Source organism: Danio rerio, chromosome 4 (genome assembly GCF_052040795.2).
Source record: "Danio rerio strain M-AB ecotype USA chromosome 4, GRCz13ab, whole genome shotgun sequence".
NCBI lineage: Eukaryota > Metazoa > Chordata > Actinopteri > Cypriniformes > Danionidae > Danio > Danio rerio.
Genome location: NC_141024.2, coordinates 57,743,085 through 57,766,031, shown reverse-complemented (window position 1 = coordinate 57,766,031; position 22,947 = coordinate 57,743,085). Strand labels below are relative to the sequence as shown.

At 37.1% G+C, this 22,947-nt stretch overlaps 1 protein-coding gene, 3 long non-coding RNA genes and 1 pseudogene across 20 annotated transcripts in view; 2 read left to right on the top strand and 3 right to left on the bottom strand.

Annotated features, from left to right (window-relative positions):
- Positions 1-12,037, bottom strand: part of si:dkey-72l17.5 — a 52,391-nt gene extending 40,354 nt beyond the window's left edge. For 15 of the 16 annotated variants that reach the window (XR_015481709.1, XR_015942001.1, XR_015942004.1 and 12 more), the window contains exons 1-4: positions 11,943-12,037; positions 11,086-11,180; positions 10,727-10,840; positions 1,052-2,980 (exon numbers count right to left, since the gene is read on the bottom strand). Coding sequence is in view for 3 of the 16 variants with exons in the window: in XM_087245742.2 (XP_087101868.1) it covers positions 1,052-2,980; positions 10,727-10,840; positions 11,086-11,180; positions 11,943-12,008 (2,204 nt within the window). In the remaining 13 variants the exon portion in view is untranslated. The remainder of the gene's footprint in view (positions 1-1,051; positions 2,981-10,726; positions 10,841-11,085; positions 11,181-11,942) is intronic. The other variant, NM_001423543.1, reaches the window with a different exon arrangement.
- LOC147844985 (uncharacterized) lies at positions 4,130-5,105 on the top strand. Its single transcript, XR_015483893.2, has 2 exons — positions 4,130-4,735; positions 4,942-5,105. It is a non-coding gene; the product is annotated as an uncharacterized LOC147844985 (long non-coding RNA).
- On the bottom strand, positions 5,179-10,720 carry LOC148682207 (uncharacterized). Its single transcript, XR_015942897.1, has 2 exons — positions 10,251-10,720; positions 5,179-5,984 (listed from the first exon to the last, which is right to left on the bottom strand). It is a non-coding gene; the product is annotated as an uncharacterized LOC148682207 (long non-coding RNA).
- On the top strand, positions 11,233-18,147 carry LOC141381756 (uncharacterized; annotated as a pseudogene). The gene is made up of 6 exons (XR_015483533.2): positions 11,233-11,462; positions 11,767-12,554; positions 14,644-14,698; positions 14,811-14,951; positions 15,134-15,387; positions 16,507-18,147. The product of XR_015483533.2 is annotated as an uncharacterized LOC141381756, transcript variant X1 (transcript).
- Positions 15,379-21,159, bottom strand: LOC141381782 (uncharacterized). Its single transcript, XR_015483919.2, has 3 exons — positions 18,809-21,159; positions 17,296-17,342; positions 15,379-16,560 (listed from the first exon to the last, which is right to left on the bottom strand). It is a non-coding gene; the product is annotated as an uncharacterized LOC141381782 (long non-coding RNA).
- Positions 21,160-22,947: the final 1,788 nt, after the last annotated feature.

Below are 22,947 nucleotides of genomic sequence, written 5' to 3'. Positions count from 1 at the left end.
AAGTAACACTGGAAATAAACTATATATATACTGCTCAAACAATAAAGGGAACACTAAAATAACACATCCTAGATCTGATTGACTGAAATATTCTTATTAAATACTTTGTTCTTTACACAGTTGAGTGTGCTGACAACAAAATCACACAGACATGATCACTGCAAATCAAATGTATTAACCCATGGAGGACTGGATTTGGAGTCACACTCAAAACTGTAGTGAACTGCAAGAATTGCTGACACACTCCAGACACATGAGGTCCAGCATTGTCTTGCATTAGGAGGAATCCAGGGCCAACCACATTGGCATTTGGTCTCACAAGGGGTCTGAGAATGTCATCTCAGTACCTAATGGCAGTCAGGCTACCTCATGGTGTTGTACCAAGGTGTTGGGCTGCAAATCCCACCTGTGGTCATTGGGCCCTCATACCACCCTCATGCCTCAGAAGGAGCCTATTTAATTCATTTAAAAACATATTTTTATTTATTGATTATTAATAACTAATAAGAGTGCATTTTACTGAGCTCAGTGTAAAGTTTAGTGTTTAGGCCTACAGTAAATGTAATATTAGAGGCATGTCTGCGGTGAGACGGCAATACTGTGTCTAAAATTACACTATTTCTCTGATCAGAAAACAAACACAATTATCCAAGAGCAACACTGTGTTAGATTTGAGCAAATACACATCAACAAATGTCCTATTCAGCTGGAGGAGCACAGGGATTTACAGGGATTTGAGTTATTTTCCAGGATAAAATGTAAAGCAAATGAAGTAGATTATTAAATAAGTACAAATGTTGTTTGTGTGAGTAAAAAGTCAAGAAAAGTTTGTTAAATACGTTTAGAAATGCTGAAATAAATGAGCAAATAAGGAAACAGAACACTGCCGCCGCGTCCCCATGCAGTAATATGGTGTATCAGCGATCTCACAGGGGGACGATATGGCCAGCTAAAGATTTTCTGTTAAAGCAGGGCAGTGATTCACTAAACTGATCTGAGTCTTCAGTGCAGACTGATGTGTGTCTTCTGTGATCAATCAATGACTACTCACAGAGCTCTTCTGCAGTTTCTCACAGCTGCTGTCAGTCTCCGTCTTCCCTCATCTGATGTGTTGAATTTATTAAAGTCTAACTCATCCAGCGGCTCCTCTGACATCTCAATCATGTAGGAGATTGTTGAGCAGTGAGCAGGAGAGAGTTTCTCCTCTGAGTGTTTGTCTGATTTCACAAACTCCTGAATCTCTCTGGCCAGAGTCTGATCTTTCACCTCCAGCAGACAGAGGAACAGATTGATGGATCTTTCAGCTGAGAGACGGTTATCTCTCTTGATCATGTCTTTAATGTGCTGTGTGATTCTCCTGATGTTCTCTGAGCTCTTCTCTGTGTGTGTCAGCAGATCCTGGAAGAGTCTCTGATTGGACTCCAGTGAGACGCCCAGCAGGAACCGCAGGAACAGATCCAGATGACCATTACTACTCCTGACAGCTTTATCTACTACTGAACTGAGCAGATCATACAGAGACTTCTCAGAGCTGGACTGTAGATATTGATCATATGAATATTCTAAAATTAACTTCAGCGGTTCTCTGTTCTCTGTTAAATGGCAGTAAAACACAAAGAAAGCAGCCAGAAACTCCTGAAAGCTGAGATGGATGAAGCTGTAGACTTTCCTCTGATGAATCACAGATTCCTCCTTGAAGATCTCAGTGCAGATCCCAGAATACACTGAGGCGTCAGTGACGTCTATGCCGCTCTCAGTCAGGTCCTCCTCATAGAACATCACATTGCCCTTCATCAGCTGTCTGAAAGCCACTTCAGCAAGTTTGAGGATCACTCCTCTGTTGGACTGCAGGAGTTTCTCTGGATCTCTCTCTTCATACTTCTGCTTCCTCATGTTGATCTGAATCAGCAGGAAGTGGATGTACATCTCAGTCAGAGTTTGAGGGATTTCTGCACTCACATCTTCTTCCAGGAGCTTCTGAAGCACAGTGGAGGAGATCCAGCAGAAGACAGGTATGTGGCACATGATCTGGAGGCTTCTTGCTCTTCTGATGTGGGAGATGATTCTGCTGGCTTGATGCTGGTTGCTGATTCTCTTCCTGAAATATTCCTCCTTCTGAGGCTCAGTGAATCCCTGAATTTCTGTCAGACGCTTGATGTATCTGGAGGGGATCTGATGGGCTGCTGCTGGTCTGGAGGTGATCCAGATGAGAGCAGAGGGAAGCAGATCTCCTTTCAGGAGGCTCCACATCAACACAGCCACTGATGAAGATTCAGTCACAGCACAAACTTTCTGTCTATCTGATAAAGATTCAGTCACAGCACAAACTTTCTCCTCATCTGAAAACTTCAGTGTGATTCTGCTTTCATCCAGACCATCAAAGATGATCACAACTCTACACTGCTCATAAATCTTGGGCTCCAGATCTTCAAGTTCAGGATGAAAGTCCAGCAGAAGTCTGTGAAGACTGTACTGATGATCTCTGATCAAGTTCAGCTCTCGAAATGGAAGCACAAACATGAAATCTACATCCTTATGGTCTTTTCCCTCGGCCCAGTCCAGAATGAACTTTTGCACAGAGACGGTTTTCCCGATTCCAGCGATGCCTTTAGTGAGAACAGTCTTGATCTGGGCTTTCTCCTTCTTGATCTTCTCCCCATGTCCTGCTCCAGCTGAGGCTTTAAAGATGTCATTGCAGTAGACTGGAGTGTGTTGTGAGGGTTTTGTTCTGGCTCTTTTCTCCATCTGTAAAACCTCATGTTCTTCATTCACTCCTTCAGTCTCTCCTTCTATGATGTAGAGCTGTGTGTAGATCCTGTTCAGGAGGGTTTGAGTCTCTCCATGTTTGATTCCCTCAAATAATCTCTCATACTTGTTCTTCATGCTGGTTTTGTGCTGCTCTTTGACTCTCTGAAGTTCATCATGTTCTGGTTGGAGTGAATCCTGCTGCAGGTCTCCAGTCTGATCATCTCCATCCACACTGCAGGAACAACAACGACACAAAGAGTCAATGAGTGCCAGTGTAAAGATCCTCTAGTGAAGCCATGTGTGTTTTCTCTGAACAAGCTGAGACACAATACAGAGATTAAATCAGATTTAACTTAAACACCACACACTGATCACTTTAAACACACTGTTCACTTTAAACACCACACACTGATCACTTTAAACACACTGTTCACTTTAACCACCACACACTGTTCACTCTAAACACCACACACTGATCACTTTAAACACCACACACTGATCACTTTAAACACCACACACTGATCACTTTAAACACCACACACTGATCACTCTAAACACCACACAATGATCACTTTTAACACCACACACTAATGACTTTAAACACCTCACACTGATCACTTTAAACACCACACACTGATCACTTTAAACACCACACACTGATCACTCTAAACACCACACACTGATCACTTTTAACACCACACACTAATGACTTTAAACACCTCACACTGATCACTTTAAACACCACACACTGATCACTTTAAACACCACACACTGATCACTTTTAACACCACACACTAATGACTTTAAACACCTCACACTGATCACTTTAAACACCACACACTGATCACTTTAAACACCACACACTGATCACTTTAAACACCACATACTCATCACTTTAAACACCACACACTGATCACTTTAAACACCATAAACTGATCACTTTAAACACCACAAGCTGATCACTTGATGACAAAAGCTCCTAAATTACCTGTTCAGCTGCTGTAGTGTGTAATGTGGTAATGTTGTTTCTTTTACTGTATAATTTTCTGTTCTCATGTTCCTCTGAATCTTGTATTCTGCTGTCTGTAGATCTGAAGGTTGTTGTGATCTTATACTTGTTAGATGTTTTACTATCAATAAGAAATAATAAGCGTCTCCATCTCTGCTATCTGAATCTTCACCATGACTGTGTTTGCTCTGCTTCTGTAAGCTCACTTTCTGACTGAATACAGTTTTTGATTTACATAATAACTCTAGATCATACAAGTGTTTGCTCTCAGAGTTCAGGATCAAGGCTCATTTCTAGTAGAGAAAGCCCAACAGAAATGCAGCATTATTAGAGCAGATTAGAGCTTAAACTAATCATCAAATCGCGGAATGAAGTCCACAGTGTAGGTGTGAGAGGAGCTTAATCATTCAGGCGTGTCAATCATCATCACATGACTATATAAGCAGCAGTATAAACTGCACTGTGTCAGCTGACTGTTATTCCCGCCTCCAGCAGCTCCCCTTATCCTCCTCCTCATCACTTAGTCTTCAGAAGGTCACTCATCTGGGGTTTGTCTGCAGAGCTCCAGTCCAGACTTTGAGGACAGCAAGACAAGTTCATTTACCATCATCTATCATGACTGAATGAGCAGGAGAACTCGAGAAATATCAATTCTAGAAACCAATTGTGTTGATCAGCAGCATCTATGAGGCCAACGCAACATGATGATGACTGCGCTTCAGTGAAAACAGACTCAGATCAGAGGAATGGCTGATCAGTACAGCACAGAAACAGCAGGGGAAAGTGTGCAGGAAAAGCCCTTTATGGCAGGAGATCAGGAACACTTTAGTTTAGCTCACAATTCATACTATTAACTACCGGCTTATTATCTGTGTAATGTGAACATATGAACTGCTCATTAGTAGTCATACAGTATGATCTTATTGTGGATCCCTAACCCCACCCAAGCTACCTCGAGCTACATTCATCATTTTGAGGGTGAGTATCATCATGCTATTTATATGAATAGAACTTAAACGCTAGCCGTGTCTGTTTCTCACACTTCATATTGATTTTTATGTCATATTTTAATTATCCGTGTCATTTCTATCCATCTTTATCTATTTACATATATGTACATTGTGTCCTTAATATCTATTAGTATGAACTATGTATGAGTTATTAGCTAACGTTATAGGTTATAGTTTCCAGGTTTCCTGTAAGGAGGAGTGACAGGAGATCAGCATGACGTGTTTCAGGGCGATGATGGAGTCAGAGAAGCTGCATTTGAGTGGGAGGTTTTTTATTCTCAGGATGACATGAAGATCCAGCTCATCTACAAAGACATTAAAATGTTTCAGAGGAAGCTGACCATTTCTTTCTTTTTTTATTTTTACCTGTCAAAATGATTACAAATTTGAACAAAACACTCAAACAACATCTTATTTAACAATTGTTTAATGTTGTATTTTAACACATCGCTGTAAGGGAAATGTTTAAAATTGTGTCAAACTGTATATATTTATACTGCAGTGCAAGTGTCTAGTTACTTATATTTACATATTTTAAGGGTTTTCCTTGTTCAAAATGAGTTGGAGTTAGTATCCCATTCATTACATTTTTGTGACTTGAAACAAATGCATTTTGCATTATTCTTGTAATCTTTTATTAAAAACATTCGTTTTTAAAAAGGCTAAGATTAAATGTAATTAAATACAACCAGTGCTTGAGCATCACTTGGGGTCTGACGGTAGTTGCCTGCCTGATTTTTGTCAAAAGACAGAGGCAGTACATTTGATGGAGGTAAGCATTGCATATTTCTCTATGCACATAATACCCTGCTTATTTACACCTGCAGTGCAAGTATCTAAAATGATTTATATTTACATTAGTTAGAGCAATTGTTCACTCAAATTGTTCTGTAATATATGTTTAAATGAATATGCTGAAAATTAATGTTTATTATATAGACAACTTTACATTCCTGCAGTGCAGACAACAACATATAAATTATGTACAGTGTGTGAACACTTTATTATTTAGCTCAAGCTTTTACTAATGCGCAGAAGGCAGGCCATTGTATAAATCTGGTTGGTGCTTGGTGTAATAGAAAAAGATGATGACTGTCCAGCTTGTGTTGCTTCATGCTGCGGATGAGATGCTCAGTGTGGACCCTCAGCCATGCCATGGACGATGTCTCCCTCACAGTTGCGCTTACTCTGGATGTTGTAGGATGCAAGTTGTGTACCTAATCAGATTTAATGCAAGTAGATGTATAAAAAAGAAAGAAATGTATTAGCTTTTGCATATAAACACTTGTGCTTAACACATTTTTTTCACTTTGTTATTTCCATAATACATCACACTAAAATGTTTAGTCTGTGTTTACATACACACACACACACACACACACACACACACACACACACACACACACACACATATATATATATATATATATTATATATATATATATATATATATATATATATATATATATATATATATATATATATATATATATATATATATATATATATATACTATACTGGAATTTTTTAAAGTTCATGATAGTTAATACTACAAAATGTTGCTGCATTCATTAACAGAAAGTTGTAAATACAACAATATTCATTCATTCATGTTCTTTTCGACTTAGTCCTTTAAAGTACTACAATATATACAGTATAATACAATTTACTATAGTACACAGCAAATTCATTGGTGTTAAATTTCTAGTGTTGTGGTAATTCAGAGTAAAGTGTTAAAATTCTAGAGTTAGATTAAGGTAAAATAACCCTCTCGGCGTTAGAAGCTGATTTGCCTCCTTGTCACACAGAGTAACATGTATCTACCTTTGTAGAAAACCCTTGTATTTGAGAAACTAATCAGAGTGTCTGAAATCTCACCACACCCTCATTCACCTGGCCCTTAAATTGGTCAATTAGTTTAGTCCACTAGACAGAGCGAATGACCACAAATAAGTGAATTCAGACACCTGCTGTTGAACACCTGCTGTTAACAAGCACAATCACTGAAGGAATAAGAAATTGAAGGAAGAAATAAAACTACAGACACAGCCTCACAGCAAACCAACTGAATTAAAACAGAGGATTAAACAACTCCATTAAATAATAGTATAAGCAGCTTCACTGATTACAGTTTGACTTCATTTCTGTAAGAATATTTGACAATGAACAGAGGTTTAGATTTGTTTTATTAAAAATATTTCATTTGACCTCACCATCATAGAGACCAGAGGCTGCTTATTTGAGCTCTTGAAGCTTTATGCTTATAGCTTAATGGTTCTCTGACTGTTATAGCTGTGTTTCTAAAACTCATCAGCTATAGCAAAAAAGGTCAAGAGAAACTATACTGTTAATGCTTTATTGTTATAGACATAATTTCAGGTGTTTAATAAGTTGATTCATAAAAATATGCAAATATAGTTGTATTATAACTGAATGGGACAATACTACTGGCAGTCTGCTGCACTCATAGAAAATTCAACAAACAATTAGGATGCAATTAATAATTAGACTGTCATGCACTAAAAATTCAAGCTTCAGCTTATGCATTATGACACACAGTCATCAAGAATCAGGATATGAACCTCAACTGTGGTTGCTAAAAAAAAAAAGCTGCATAGTTCATGCCGCAATGCATGCTGGGTGCCAGCATAGTACAAAGCTCCCAGCATGCATTGCAGCATGAATAAATTATGCAGCTTTATGTTCTTACAATCTCTTTCTTTTCCTGTATTTAGTGTTGTTTTTGGGAGGTGATATTTCAGTAGAGTGTTTTTATTACTTGATTTTTATTTTTTTGTTTGTCACCATCATTGAGATTCAAAGACTAATTATTGATGTCTGTGTGTTTTTGAGTTTTGCCATAGATCAAACATTATCATTATAAATAGTGGTTTTATTTTATATTATTGGAGCTTCAGTGGTTTCATTTATGTAAATTATTTATTTCTCACACATAACTAATATGATACTGAATTAGAAAACAAGCAGGAAAGGATGACTATGTTATCATTAATAATCTCTTCAGACTGACACTTTAATTTTCTTTCAGCTTTCCATGTTATATGTATAAATAGTGTGATTAACACTAACTATAGCAGCCAAAGTAAAAGAAATTTATAGCAAAAAGTTGAAGAGCCTGACTAAAGCAGACTCTGTCCTCCATCATGGTGACTTTAAATGAACAGAAATTTTATTAAGAGCTTTTGTTCACATGACAGAAATCAAGTCAAAGGTCAGTAATAGGTGAAGCTCCATGATAAGTTGTTTAATGTGATGAGTTTTTTTTTTAAAAGATGTTGAAAAATAACATTTTTTTATTGTGTAATTTGTTTTATTTTTATTAATTATTATTTTATTTAGAGTTTTTTTTTCTCAGTTGATTTCATCTTTGGTTTTGGCTGTAATTGGTGTTTTTCTATCCTTCAGTGATTCTGCTTGTTAACAGTTGTTCATCAATAATTCTCAATCCTCCTTTAATTAGACACTTAATTGTCTCATTAACTTCATCACTGTCTGAGTGTTCAGCCCTCTGTAGTGAGGACACTAGTGAAGATTTTGCTGTGGAATTTAAAGGGTCACGAAACACCAAAACACATTTTTTGAGCTATTGACAGTCGTATATGTGTCCCACACTGCTAAAAACACTATTAGGACACCTATATTTCACTAAAAAGTGTAAATTGGTTGTTTTTGCGTTATTTCAAGCAAATTCGTACTTCCTGTTTGAAACGAATTTTTGAAGCTGCGTCACGGTCATGACATAATAGCGTTGTATTCCAGCGTGCAGACTGGGCGTCTGTGCCAGAGTGTGCCTTATTACGTCTTACAGTGTGATGCATTAATGCATGAGTAAGCCTTGGTTCAAACCAATCAGCGCGCTCTATTGTGCAACTTCATTAATATTCATTAGTGTCACCGTCTTTACACCACAGAGACGCCACGTTGTGTTGGCAAAACAAGCGTGAAGTGTTGCTTTTAAATTTTGCTGCAGTTAAGTTTCGTTTTCATTTTCTCTCTGTGAGAGCTCAGACTCACGTGTGGATTAACAGTGTACGCGACGCGCGACAACAATAACTTACGTGTCTAAGGGGGATTATTGTTTACCTGAGAGCTGTTCTCATCTGCAAACGCTGAGATCCGGATTCCGGATGTAGTCTTCTCTTCAGACGCGGCTCTAGTTGCTGGTGATTGTCCTGTCTCTACAGATTTGGTAAGTGAGCGACCAGTGCTCTTTGTTTATTCAGTTTGTTCGTATCGAATTAAGTTAACTATTGCACTGAGGGCAAACATGTTAGCACCGCATTTTGTGACCGGAATAACACACGCGGCTTTCTGACGTTACCTGCCGTGTGCGTCTAAGTTTCCGGGAAATGCGGAGTTTTTTTTCTGTCATTCGCCGTGCGGTATCAAACATTGCATGAAAAATACAGGCTTAGAGCAGATCCTCGAATCAAATATCGCGTTTGTCGCGAGGGACATGAATGAATTCCCTGAATGAAAGAGCCAAACTGCAGTTAAAGTCCACCAGTTAATAATTTGGCAAATAATTCCACTACAGATGTCCATGTAGGTTAAACACCATCTCTTTCTCCTGTGTGTGTATTTTGACTGAAACTCGCGCGTGCCCAAATAGACACTCCCACACCCTCCCACTTTAGTTCCTCCGACACTCCCCCCTAAACAGAGCTGGACACCCCCACTTTTCTGACTTTTTCCAAAGTGGAGGTGTGAAAACACCCTGCTGAAACGAGGGGGTTACATGGCCCTTTAAGGCTTACGTGTGTTCGAATGAAAAATACAGACTATGGGATGTATTTTTAACAGAAATATTCTGGAAACTGAATTTACGAATGTAAAATGTTGAAAACAGCAGATTACTGGCAACCACTGCTGCCAGTATTTTGACATACATTTAACAGATATTTTACACAATAAGAGTTTGCTAATTAACACTCTGGGTGTTAAAAATTTTAACACTTTCAAAAATGTTATTTTAACACTTATAGTGGTTCCCATATAAACACTGAGGGAGTGTTAATTTTAACTCTAAGGTAGTTAAATCTACCAAATCTAAAATTTGCAGGGTGAGTTTGATTAAAAAATACAGACTGTTGAATGTGCTTTTAACAGAAATATTCTGTAAACTGAATTTATGAATGTTAAAAACAGCAGATTACTGGCAACCACAGCTACTGGTATTTTTTCGGAAATTTAACAGATATTTTACACAATAAGAGTTTGTTAATTAACACTCTCTTGGTGTTGACAATGTTAACACTTTTAAAAGTGTTATTTTTAACACTTATAGTGGTTCCCATATAAACTATGAGGGAGTGTTAATTTTGACTCTAAGGTAGTTAAATCTACTATCTAAAATTTGCTGTGTATGGTTAAAAACGTATTATTATTTAATATAACATACAATTACAACTTGTCACTTCTTTCATCTGGTTTAAATTCAGATACATCATTTTTAATCGTACCTTTAGAGCTGTATAACACCAAAAGCAGCAGGGAAGCAGTCTCTCCACCTCCTCACGGAGACTTGTCAGCCTGATCCGGTGCATTAATCATCTGCCGTTCGTTGTGGAACTGAACAATAATGATGTTCCAGATGCTGGGCAACCACTGGCACAGGATCCTCACTAATTTATGTGTAAATCTCCCTTGTTTGCCATGCTCCGAACGTGTTTAGGTTTCGCCGCTGTAAGATTTCACTTTAGAACACGTTATGCGGAAGCAAAGAAACAGGCTTATTTTCTACCGGAAATACGTCAGCAGAGTTCGTGCATAGAATCTATTGTGGCCTGAAGTGTAAAGCGGAGATCTTCAAGCACTATCCTGCAGAGCTCAGATACAACATCTAACATCTGAAACCCAACAGATCCACAACACTAATTACCTGATTCATTTATTATGAAAATACTCATCACTTGCAGATATTAAAGAGATGATCTACCTGACAGCAGGTTCTGTGTTTTCACTCTTAAATTTCATTGGTGGATCCATAGACGCGTCACTCTTCATAGACACACAGCTGGGCTCTGCTTCTGCTCTCTTCTGATGAACTGAACTAAAACAGAGAAGATTAAAGTTCAGCGCTGCACACACTAGAGTCAACACACCAGATTTATTCAACATTTCATCATTAAAACACTTTTTTAACAGCACTTCATGATACTTTTCATAATTATTGTACACAAACTTACTGGCTGTGTGTGTTAAATATTCAGACAGATTAAAAACACAACTAACAGAGAGTTAATATAATATCCTGTAGAAAATAATCATATGAAATGTCAAGTGAAGGTCTAATACCTGCATCCTGTAGACAAATCCTGCTCTCTAGGTGTGTGTGTGTCCTCCATGATGGATCTGAAGAGTTTGATCTCCAGTAGAAACTCTAGAAGAAACTGATGAACAATCACAGATCTCCAGTCATTGATCAGCCTTCATAATTCAGCTGAATGCAGGAAAAGATCAGCAGCTGAGACACTCAAATCTAGAAGCTCATCACGAGTAAACTAATGAAGAATCACAGCGTCGTCCGTTTGATTATAATAACATCATACACACATTCACATAAAGCTTACAGGTTTTATCAAGACATTACAGATTTAAAGCTGTTCTGCGTTGTAAATGGTGGATTCTGTCTGTTTAAAATGGCGACACAACAACTAATCACTTTCATAGAGGTAAAGTTGGTTTTATATTCACACTTTCGTTCATTTAGCAGTCTATATATTGTTTACCATGTTACTTTGAATATTTGATCGGAATTAGCATGCAACTATGACTTGAAAACAACATTAACACTGTTTATTTGACTGTGAACAATGTTGTACTTTGATAGTCATTTGCTGCTATTATGATTTCTCTATTTAGAATTTGCAATGAATACTTTTCTGAAATGATATTATTAAGGGGATAGTGCGAATGTGAATGTGCGAATATAAAACCAACTTCACTTCTATAACACTTTCACTTTCGTTTCTGAAGGAGCGGCAGATCATGAGTTCAGTGAAAAACATCCGTCACAAACACTCTAAACAGAGCAGAGAAGAGTCAAACAGCTGCAGGGTTATCAAAGCACCTGCGGAGTTACATTTTACTAGGGGGATTTTACCTGAAGCAGTATAAACACTGAACACAGAGAAGACAGAACAAACACATACCCGGACATCCTCCGCCTCCTCTTCCTCTTCTTCTTCTTCTTCCTGGTGTTTATTGGCGGTTCGCATTCTTGCAGGTCTGTTGGCTTGGAAAAGACAAATCCGGAAATGGGCGGGACTTGACGTCCAGATGTTTTAAGGGATAGGTTTTACTTTTAATTTTTTTTTCTGTGCGGTTTGCTTTCATAATATCAATCTAATTATAAATCATAGTAAAGTTTATTTCTTTTATTATATTTATAACAGTTTTTACAGTCCCGACTGTTCAGGGTATGATGTCAATGTCACATGGTACCTGTTACATTTCTAAGCGCTGTCATCACTTAGTCATTATCGATGACTCAAAATAAACCTTATTTAATATTTTTTTAAACGTTAGCAGGACTATTTTAATTTGTAAATGAGATGGCTAGAGGTAATACAATTCGTTTTCATAAAATATGACAGTGTTTTTAATCTCTGCCATAAGACAATAGAGACTCGCGAAGCGCCCTCTACAGGAGAACTACTTAAAAGGCGCTTAAAAAGGATTGCCGCCTAAATAAACTTCCTTAACGGCAGAAAAGCTAATTTGTACTCCGTGAAGATCCAAGCGGAACAACCGTGGAAGAAAAGGTACGAATGAAGTTTTTGACCTAATGTTTCTTGTGATTTGACTGTGTTACTGTTTCAAGTAGGCCTAATGAAAAGTGATCAGCTCGCATCAACATGGTTAGATCTATTTCAGCTTAGCTTATATGGTAGTCGTAAACTAGATTTTAAAAAGCATAAATATTTTTGTTTTCATGTCCAGACAGTGATAGAGGCAAAAAAAAAAATCTCCATCTGTCATGAAAACGTGTAAACTTCAAGTTGTTTTGAATGCTTTAATAATGTATATTTAGACTGGGTGTATATTACATGCTTAATAATCCATTTTAAGACTGTGTGTGTGTGTGTGTGTGTGTGTGTGTGTGTGTGTGTGTGTGTGTGTGTGTGTGTGTGCGCGCACGCGTATGTGTAGATATTAGGGATGTAACGGTATCACAATTTCACGGTACGGTAATACCTCGGTATGAATGTCACGGTACGGTATTTATTGAATCATTTACAGGAAAAAACAAAACTTATGAAAATACTCCAAAAAAGTGCCAAAAGTGTCAATGACATACAAATTAGCCATCTATCTGTAAGCTTTGAAACAGGAACTTCAATTTTAATAACAAAAAATTATTAAACCATGTAAAAACAATAAAGTTTCAATTTAGTATTGTTGAAAACTCATCACATTCAACATTTAATCACACTCAGCCCATCTACCCAGATGAGAGCTCTGCTAGTCGGACTTCTCATCAAGCATCTCCCGCTGGATCTAATCTCACTGTATTTATTAAACGGGATATTTCATTTATCTTGTTGTCTTTATCTAACGACATATTCCCTGACTTTGGTCATTGGAATCTATTACTTGTTCTCAGGTAACGTGTTTTGGCTGAGCGCAAAGATAAGTTAATGATTAATGTAACCACGTACATTCTGTATATTGACTGATCGTTTGCCTTTATTTCCTATAATGTATAAACTTATTGTATGTTATACTTTTAAAATGGCCATTATCGATTATTAAAACTGATATTCAGCAAAAGAGAGGGTGTGTTTCGTATTTTCACTGAAATTGAAAGGAGGCAGTTGTTATCGGCTCCGTTTTGTTATAAATATCCACACAGTGAAAATGACGCTCATCTTATGCAGCACGACGCCTCAACATGTCTGCTGTCTAAGTTGCTAATATTAAAATGAAAATAGGCAGTTCCTTAAATCATGTTTACATTTTATTGTTGAGAAAGTGAAACAACGACGCCAGGGTGATGTGAATGAAGTTATAAAGTACACTGTTCCCTTTGAAGATTTACCCGTGTCCTCGGTATAATCTGCTTTTCCATATCAAACTGAGAAGAAGAGACAGCAGCCTTGATCAAACTTGCGAAGTCTGAACTTACACGGAGATTATGCAGGACTGAACTGTGCGTGTTAGGCTACTTAATATTCAGGAAAAGCCCCAATCAGAGAGGCGAACGTCTGCAGCCCCGCCTCCGTTTTCAGAATTCTCCGTTTTCCATTATCCACACTGAGACATTATCCACACATTTCGAAACGCTCCGTTTTCGGCGCTCGAGAACTTCGGCGTAGTGTGGACGGTTGGCGTAACCGTAGCAAAACTTATGCGTTTTCAAACTAAAACGCATTAGTGTAAACGGGGCCTTAGAGTTTTCCAGCTCTTTTCATCCCCGCTTCTAGCAGCACACTCCATTTCCGCATTACTGGATCTGTAGCGACAACAGACCGCAAGGGATGATGGTCAAGCATGGGCTGATGGGTATTGTAGTTTTTGCTACCTCCCGTTCGCTTCATTCGCCTAAGCAAATTTTCTCAAAAGACCTATAGTTTTACCGAGTCATGCGACTTCGGTAATATCGAAAAAAATTAATATTGCGGTATGACGGTATTTACAATACCGTTACATCCCTAGTAGATATATAGAATTATTAATATATCCAGTTCCCTTAAAACTTTGCTTAAATATAAAATCAAAAAGTAAATAACTGCTTGGTCTGACAAGTTTTCAGGGCAAAGCACATTTTAGCACAACACTGTTTAACTAACTGGCCAGTGGCCTTAAATGTTTTGCCACCTTCTAAAATATTTTTATTTTTTATTTTTATAGATGTCACAATACAACACCCGTAAAAAACACAATCTAGAAAGTGTGGGGAGTGAAGGTAAGCCTATCTGTTACCTTTTTACATGGCTATCTTTATACAGTATAATTACATAAATGTTAACACTGTATACAAAAGGTGAATTATAACTGTCACTCTGTTTTACTTTCAGTGAATACAACGAAACCAATAAAGCAAGAAATACTGATGTGGCAGAACAAGGCAGAAGTATTACAAAATAAAGTTAATGAGCTGGAAGCCTTGAACAGTGAACTTCGCCAGCAAGTAGTGGAGCTTTCAACGCAACAGCAAAGTAACAGCCTAACACCTAACATATTTTTGTATAATGTATAAGTTAATACAGACACTGTGTATTTATTTATATATATTGTTTTTTTATTCTTAAAGTGTATTTTGAGCACTGTTTCAAATAGTATATTGCTTAAAAACTCAATTGAAATTTGGATATTGCATTTGTGTTGATTTTACATTCAGATGATCTGATTCCTGGTACATCAGTTGGACGTGAAAAATCCAGTGCTGTTGACCTAACTAGTGATGAGAACACATCAACTGATGTAGAGTCATCAGTGACAGACAAATCCTGTGATGACACCTCTTCGAGTTCCAGTTCAGAAGAGACTCAGAGAAGAAAATCAAAAAAGGCAAAACCAAGAAAAACAAGAGCAAGAAACATAGAAAGAACAAGAAGAAGGACAAGAAGAATAAATATGACAAGATAAAACGAGGTATAGTTTTAATATTATGGTAGTTGTTGCTGTTTACATCATAATGAATGATACGATTTGTTTTCTTTTTAAAATAACAATTTGGTGTGTATTTTGTTTCAATTTTCTCCTCTCTATGCAATCCACAATTAAATGTGTTTTTGAAACTCTTTCACAAACACATGTGCATGCTCTCTCTATCTCTCTTAGAGACACATGCTCTTTCTCACACACACACAAACATGTACATGCTCTCTCTCACACAGTCTTATACACACACACGCACACACTTGTATATTCTCTCACTCACACACACATGCTCTCTCATAAACACAAACATGCTTTCTCACACACATTTGATTCATTTTATTTGGAATGACTAATACTATTAAAACAACACAGCATCCAAATAATCGTAAGGAGCCCATAATGTTTCACAATAAAAGCAGCAACCATTGATGATCTTTTCACACACACACACACACACTTGTACACACTCACTCACACACACTTACTCTTGTTCATGCTCTCTCATACACACACAGTCATGCTTTCTCTCATAGACACACATACATGCTTACTGTCTCACACACACACGCACACACACACACACACACACACACTGCTGACTGCTCCTGCAGAAGAATCTGGGTAAATCTCTCGTCAGTCTTCAGCTCAGTTTCACTGATGATCCAGAATAAACAGTAAACCCAGGGCAGAGCGGCTCAGTGAATGTGGTCTGGACTGAGTGGATGAGGCTCATTGTGTCTCTATAGATGTTGTAGAAGATCAGAGTTCCTGCACTGTGATCCACAAACACTCCTATTCTCCTGCTGAGCGGCTTCACTGGGAGATCAGTGCGTGTGTTATTGTGTATGAATGAGAATCTGGAGGAAGAGCAGAACAAACTCCAGGACTGAGCATCAGATCCAAACACACACTCAACATCTCCTCCCTTCCTCCTGATGCTCTTATATGACACTGATATACACACATGATCTCCACTCCAGTCAATCTCCCAGTAACAGCGTTCACACACACTCTCTCTGCACAACACCTGAGGATAATCATCAAATCTGTCTGGATGATCAGGATACGGCTGAATCTCTAACACACGCTTCACTTCTCTGTTCTCCTCAGACAGAATGAGTTGAGAGTTTGCTGTGTTTGGATCCAGAGTGAGGAAACAGACATCTGAACACAAGAACACACACATTTATAACCACAGCTGTGTGTGTGTGTGTGAGTGCATGTGTATGTGTGCGTGTGTGTGAGAGAATATGTTTGTGTGTGTGCGCGTGTGTGTGTGTGTGCGCGTGTCTGTGTGTGTGTGAGTATGTTTGTGTGTGTGTGTGAGTATGTTTGTGTGTGTGTGTGCGCGTGTCTGTGTGTGTGTGAGTATGTTTGTGTGAGTGGCCTTGTGTGTGTGTGTGTGTGTGTGTGTGTGCGTGCGTGCATGCATGCATGTGTGTGTGTGTGTATGTGTGTGAGTGTTTATGTGAGTGTGTGTGTATGAGTGTGTGTGTGTGTGCATGCTTGCGTGTATGTGTGTGGGTGTTTGTGTGTGCGTATGAGAGAGAGTGTGTGTGTGTGTGTGTGATTGAGAGAGGGAGAGAGTGTGCGTGTGTGTGTGTAAGTGAGAGAGTGTGTGCAGGCATGCGTGCGTGTGTGTATGCATGTGAGAAAGACGGAGAAAGTGTGTTTGCGTGTGTGTGTGTGTAAGAGAGAGTATGTGTGTGTGTGCATGTGTGTGCGTGCGTGTGTGTGTGTGAGAGAGTGTGTGTGTGCACGTGAGCATGTGTGTGTGAAAGTGAGTGTGTATGTCTGATTGTGTGTGAGCGTGTGCGTGTGCGTGTGAGAGAGAGAGACAGAAGGGAGCGTGTGTGTGTGTGTGTGTGTGTGTGTGTGTGTGTGTATGTGTAGTCCTACATTTGCGTGGTCCTGCTGTAATCCTCGTCTCTCCTCCATGATACAGACTGTAAACACACACAGATTAACATTCAGTCAGTACACAAACATCAGCTTAAAACACACACACACACACACACACACACGCACACACAATAAGACATGTGGAGTGTGTGCTGAATGCTGGATTGTGATTGGCTGATGGTCTCAGTGCATTAATAACTGCAGTAAAACAATATGAGTGTGTGTGGAGCTGTCAAATCAGCTTCTGAATGACACACAGAGCTTTTAGATCAGATGTGGAAACAGAAAACAGAATGGAAACACAGAAACAGACAGATATAAAGACTGAAGGATTCATTCAATGATCAATTGACAAAAGCGCAGCACAATAATAAAGCAGAATTCAGTGTTAAATGACTTGAAATATGATGGAGATCTTCATCTTCTGTCAAATGCCTCTTCATCATCTCCAAACATTGCTAAGTTGGAGAGCAGTGAATCCAGACCAATCTGCAGTCCTCCTCGCCCTTTGGAAGCTTGGTGGGTTTGTGTTCTGTTTATTGTTCATAATACTTCAGTTATAAAGGATTAGTTTAGGAGTTTTTTGTCATTTGCTTTATTTGAGTTTGTTCAACATGTGATTGTCACTGGACTATATCAGAACCAGCATCACTGTCTGCTGATCACTTTTATTGCCTGATATTTTGTGTTCATGTTAGTTTATAAGCAGAAAAGAGCCAGATTACAAGATATGTGAGATATTTGCCAGAAACATCTTTGTTATGTCCACATTGTGAATGTAAATTGATATTGTTTATTTTCTTCCTGTTTATAGTTTTACTCCGCCCTTATTAAAGTGTGATAAAGGACATTCTGTGCCTGTGAAGTTAATGAGGGAGAGTTTAACTGTTAAAGTATACACAGGACGCATTTGGAGAACAGTACACACCAGGCCCGGATTAAGAACTCAGGGGCCCCTGGGCACATTGTCTTGTAAGGCCCCCTACCTGGCCGCAGCCCTATAATTGAATTTAAAAAATAAGAATGATATAATAATTTTTAAATAAAATGAATCTATAATTTGTTGCCCACATATTTAAATAAATGATATATAGTACATATGTGTTTATAGTCTACAAAGATTTAACTTATTTTTCAAAGCATTGAATAAAATATTAATAAAACTAAAAAATAAAAAATAAAAAAAACTATATATATATATATATATATATATATATATATATATATATATATATATATATATATATATATTATTATTATATATAAATATATTTTTTTCTTTTTTTTTAAGGGTATTTTATTGTATTGCTTTTACAAACTTATAAAGCTTATTATTGCCATGGCATATAACGCACAATGCTTCTCCAATCCAGTTCTATGAATCTGAGTCTTTCATAATACAAACACTGATTTACTCTCTCTCTCCTCCTCTCCCTGTATTTTCTCTACTCTTCTCGTGATGAAGACTTCATTATAAACCTAAAAGTATCCGAAATCACACACACTATACCTCTTCTCTCCCGTCTCTCTCCTCTTCTGGGCCTCTCTCTCTCTCTATCTCCCTCTCTCTCTCCTTTTCTGTCTGTCTCTCACACGATGAATCCAGTCCGCGCTGCGCTGCCGTTAGCCTCCTCCGCCTGGTTAATGCTAGCTTCTCATTATTTAAAGTTACCATAACGTCTTCTTCTGTACCCTCATTCTCCTGATCATGGGTCTGTTTAAAGATGGTGTGTATGGAAAATGCCTCAATAAAGATGCCTCCTCTCTTCTTTCTCTCGCGTTTGCTAAATCCACTTGTCCACTCATTTATGACAGATATAACTTTACACTAAAGTCCGCTCAGTTTAGTATGGGTTATTACAAAACTGACGTTTCCGCGCTTGACCAATTACAGCATTCTGTTTAGTTAACGAAAAAAAGGCAGTTTAAATATAATAATAATATTAATATGTGATCGCGATTTTTTTGCTCAGAGGAAATACAGTTGTCTGAGCAATATAGTTTTTGCAGAGAGGCAGGCACCTATAATAAGGCTAAACATTATTAAATACCCACGAGACACTTGTGACTTTATATCACATTTGCATTATTTTTAAAAAATGTTTCCTTCCTGTTAAAAATAAATATATTTCAAATCTGATATGTAATGGGGAGAAAAAAAGTAGCACGAGTTCAGCTGATGGTGGATTCGAACCGAGTTCATGATTAATCGCGTCAAAAGATAATAGTGTGCGCCTTACAAGGTGCACCACTGCAGCTGTAATGAATGACAGCTCTTTACTCATGTTGTCTCTATCAATCAGGCATCGATGGGCATAAATCCTGAATAGCTTATTCCAACTACATGCGCTATTTGCAATTAGCCAAAAAAGACACTTCGAAATTGTCTTTTTTTCTCCCCCCTCGCAGGGGCCCCTAGTGCGCACGGGCCCCTGGGCCTGTGCCCATAAGGTCCATTGGTTAATCCGGCCCTGGGTATATGTATGATTTTTTTTTTTTTTTTTAGGACAACAGTATCTCCAACAGAAAAGATGTCTAAAGATACTGTTTTAAATTGTAAAGAAATCTGTGTTTCTGAAACAAATGAAGACAGCAGAAGTCAATGATTAATTTAAATTATTCAGCCTGACATGTTTACAGCTCCAAAATATTTTTAATGTTTCTTAAAGTAAAATATATTGTGTTCAAATGGAAAAAGTTTTTTTTTTAACCCAGACATTTAAATATAACTTATTTTAGAGCAGTGATTACAACACCGTGATATTTTTATCCAAGGTTATCATACCATCAGAATTTCTTTACCGGCCCATGCCTAGCAGTGATAAACAGTCAAATCTTTTGCCAAACAGATCCTCAGATTTTGACGCTCATTAATGTTCATGAAAGTCAACATGCTGCATATAGCTGTTCGCTTGTACGGTGGCTCTGAACTGTCAAAACACCTCTAAAAAAGGCTTTTTCGGACATGACATATTTGTACATGTGTACATCACTGTAACCCGTTTTGTTCAAGAACATTTGAGCTGGTTTCAGTCCTTAGTGCTTTCATTTTCATCTTATTTAAATATATTTAACTTGCTTGTTGATTAAATCCTATTTTGTTATTTAACCTTATTAATTTTATGCAACAGTCAAGTTGCATGTTAATTTGCTATGAAGAAAAGAAAGTAATGTATTTTTTGCATGCTGATTTATTTGAAATCGTAAATATAGGTCTATAGCCACCTTGCAATTTTGAAGTTAAAGCTTTTTTGCTTGGAGTATAGACTATTTAGTTCATATAGCAGTTCAATCTTTTATGAAGTTTGCTGTATAAAAATATATCATTTTGAAATATTTATAAATATCGGCCGATACATATCGGCCTATGCATATCAGCTATCGGCCTCCAAGTCTGAATAATTATCGGTTATCTGTATTGGCCAAAAAATCCATATCGGTGCATCCCTATCTTTAGGTCTCTGGAATTTTTATGAAATAGCACACAATTCTTAAATTCACAAATCCAATTTTTGTTAATTCACAAATTGTTTTTGAATTTATGAATTGGATTTTGTAAATGAATAGTGCTGTGCATGGATTAATGTTATTTAGTTTTTTATCTTATTATTTTATTTTTGAGACTAAGAATCTTACATTTAGTTGGGAATGGGAAGAAGTTTCTCTAGCATGAAACAGTCAATGAAAAGGTTTTATAAAAGTGATTTATAGCCTGCACTCACTCCCAGATTGGAGGCTCTTGGAGTAAGGGGAAGCTGCAGGCCCGTAGACCCAACTGCACGCTCAGACCTGCGCGCACAGACCTGCGCGTCCAGACCAGACAGTGCCCCCTGCTGTTGGGTTGGGTGAAGCGGCAGGTACGGAGACCCAACTGCACACTCAGACCAGCACTTTCTAGCAAGTAGCAACATCAGAAACGCCAGTAAGATTATTGATTATTAAAGCGATTCCTGAAAATTACCAAGTTTTATGGCATAAATCAATGTGGTGTAAAATATTACACTAACAAATAATTATTTCAGTGTTTGATTTGATCAAAATAAGTGTCAAAAGAGCATTATTTTATGATATTTGCAGCTTGCTCTTATTTTATCTATTATTGTACCATTCTGGGACAATTTTCTAGCAATGTTTTCTGGCAAAATAAAAGAAAAAATTTAAACTAAAAAAGTAAAATAAAAGGCAGCCTATAATATATAGCGCAGTTATTATTTGTAACATATTTAAGTGCTGTATAGGTCTACTGTACGTATTTCTGTATTATCTATCTAAGAGTGCTACCTAAGACAATAACAGTAACACAATAACAGTTTATCAATTATTTACAAGTTATGTAATGATTACAAACATGTTTTTTGGAAATCAAAATATCAATTAAATTTGCATAGAATTTACAATATGAGCTCTATTAGGTGAAATCAAAACTAATTTTTTTTTAATTAAAAGTGGGTCTCTGCCAACACTAATACAGTGTACCAAAGACTGAAGATATTCCAGTTTTTTTGCTCTAGAAATAAAAAATCTTCCCAATAAGAATGTAAAGCATTTATTTTATTTGATGTTATTTTCTACGTAAAAAATAATTATTACCCCAATTATTATTTTTCACCATTTTTCCATGCATTGTTTACAACTTGACTTGTAGGACCTCATGAAAAAGTACACAAAAATAAAGTTTGTTGTGAGAAAATTACTTAGAGTACTATAATTGTATGTGAAGAAATTTATTGTCTATGACGATAATATTTATTCCCTCAACTCAATACGAAACAGTGATAAATCCTTAATGATAAAAAAACAAAACAACAAATGTCTGGAAATATTGAAGCAACTGAACAATATCTATTTACAATTACAATTAATAAAAATACAACAGAATTATTGCATTAAATCAAAAATCTAGTATTTTTAATATTTCATATAATAATCTATTCAATCACAGCCTAACATTTTAAAGTAGAAAAATAGTTTAAACTAGAACCTAAAGTTCGTAGACAAACTTTGATGTTGGCTTGAGAAAGCCAACGTGACTGCGCCGGGGACTCAAAGGCAGTTAGCAGGAAGCACAGCGGTTGAGAAGTGGTTGCTAGGCGGTTGCTAAGATGTTGCTAAGGCATTCCTAGGTAGTTGCTAGGGTGTTCTGAGTGGTTTCTAGGCTGTTGCTAGGGTCCACTGGACTGTTAATCGGAAGGCCTCATTTACATTTTTGATCAAATGGAGAGAGAGAGAGGACTGATTTGTTCAGGTTGTTTAATGCAGATCACTATAGTATAGTTAGTATTTATAGTATATATTATAATCTGAACAAAATTACATTATAATAAATATCATATGAAGAAAAATATTAAATTAAAATAATAATGAAACAATAGCACATACATTTAGTTAATTTGTCTTTTATTTAACCAGTCTTATCAGTTTTGCAGTTAATATAGAGTACAGTCAATTTACAGTAATTTGCAGCATTATATATATAGTTATAGTTATATAGTTATATATACAGTTTACAGGAAGAAAATCGCATTAAATACAATATTAGGCCGTCTTCATCACGTGGTTAATTCAGACCAATGACGTTGTTCCACCCCACTGGCCACTAACACAATGTTATAATCGTAATATTTAATTGTCATCACCTGGGTGATTTTA